This window comes from Acanthisitta chloris, unplaced genomic scaffold, assembly GCF_000695815.1.
Source record: "Acanthisitta chloris isolate BGI_N310 unplaced genomic scaffold, ASM69581v1 scaffold11504, whole genome shotgun sequence".
NCBI lineage: Eukaryota > Metazoa > Chordata > Aves > Passeriformes > Acanthisittidae > Acanthisitta > Acanthisitta chloris.
The window spans coordinates 16,285-17,814 of record NW_008668812.1 but is presented as its reverse complement, the minus strand read 5'-3'; the positions used below and the strand labels follow the sequence as shown (position 1 = coordinate 17,814).

Genomic DNA, 1,530 nt, shown 5'->3' with positions numbered 1-1,530 from the left:
CCAGCTCGCTGTGTCCATTGACAGGGTCGTGTTGTGCTGCAGGGAGAGCATGCAGTGAGGGGTCACTCCCAGGACTTCAAACACACACAGGTCACAAGATGAAATGGTTTGAATTGCTGTGCTGTCCTGCATCACAGGGGTCCTGGGACACTGCAGTTCTGAGACACTCCAGGAACACACACAAAGCCACTGCCCATGACATCTGCCCTCATGCATTTATTCACTGAAGCTGTCCCTTAATTTTGAGCATTAGTTGCTGGATGATGACTAAATATCATCAGACACTGAATGTTTTTCATGTGCTACATTGTTGGCTACAGGAGAAGGATGATTTCTTCACCATCTTCCCTAGAGCTTTGTCTCAGAAGCAATTTCATTACATGATTGCATAACACTGAAGCTATTCCTCACACAGTCACTGACAGGTTTATTCCCTTTAGATTTTTCTTCCTCTTTGTCCTAAGTAACTGCAATGCTGCATGGGAGAAACTGACTCTGGAGCAGAATGAGCAGTGTGACCATCAGTGACCTGGAGTTACCCACCTGGAATGATGTTATTGTTAAAGGTCCATGTTATTTTGGGTACAGGTATCCCAGATGCTTTGCAGGTTAATCTGAGCTGTTCTCCTTTAGTCAAAGCTACATCTCCAGGCAGTTCAGTAAAAGTTGGGAGTACATGAACCATCAGGGTGAGCGTGTGTGTGTCCTCTCCAGCAGCACTGGTAGCAACACAGGTGTAACTGCCAGAGTCTTCAGGCTGGAAGGAAGCAGGTTGGGGAAATTTCAGTTGTGATCTATCCCACACAACATGCCACTCCCAATGGTAAGAGAATCTCAAAAGGTCTGGAACAAGCACTCAGCAGAAATGCTCAGCTGAGCTCTTTCACTGCTCTAAATTTGAAGGATGACCAACATTTCTTTCTACCCTTCCTGAGGACTGACCACTGCAAATTCTTCACAGATTTTACTCCTCAGTGGAAAATGAATTTTTTTATATAAGAACATGAAGAACAAGAACACACAATAAAACAATGACTAATCCAGAAGTAGATCTTATCACTGCCAAACCTGTCCAGGAATAGCTTAAATTTAAGGAACTTACAACAACATTGTCCAAAACGAGGTCTCCACCTGCCACAGCCCTGTATTTTCCTACAGCCTCTGTTAACAGCACGTTGTCCTTCTTCCAGCTTATTGTTGGTGTGGGAATCCCATCAGCCACACAGGACAGGACAGCCTGGGAGCCCTCGGTGACTGTGTACTGCTCGTCCATGCTGCGGATCCTGGGGGGAACTGTGGGGAGATTCATCACAAAAATTACCTCTATGTTCCAAGCACTACTGCAAAGGCACAGCACACTGGGCTGAAGAAAACACTGCCTGCATCTTCTGTGTTGTTCCCTATCTTCATCAACGACCACACTCCTAAATTCAAACAACTGGCTGATCCTAAACCCCAGTGAAATTCCCCCATTACGTAGCAATTTTCCTGAACTCCTGTACATATCCTAGCTCCTTACCCTCCCCGTGT

The 1,530-nt window shown here is 45.7% G+C and overlaps 1 protein-coding gene across 1 annotated transcript in view; it reads right to left on the bottom strand.

The window, feature by feature from the left end:
- The window catches only part of LOC103800699 (hemicentin-1-like), a gene marked incomplete at both ends in the record, with an annotated part of 21,728 nt that overhangs the window by 3,944 nt on the left and 16,254 nt on the right, over window positions 1-1,530 (bottom strand). The window contains 2 exons of the mRNA XM_009073084.1: window positions 544-757; window positions 1,103-1,293. Of these exons, the coding sequence (XP_009071332.1) occupies window positions 544-757; window positions 1,103-1,293 (405 nt within the window). The remainder of the gene's footprint in view (window positions 1-543; window positions 758-1,102; window positions 1,294-1,530) is intronic.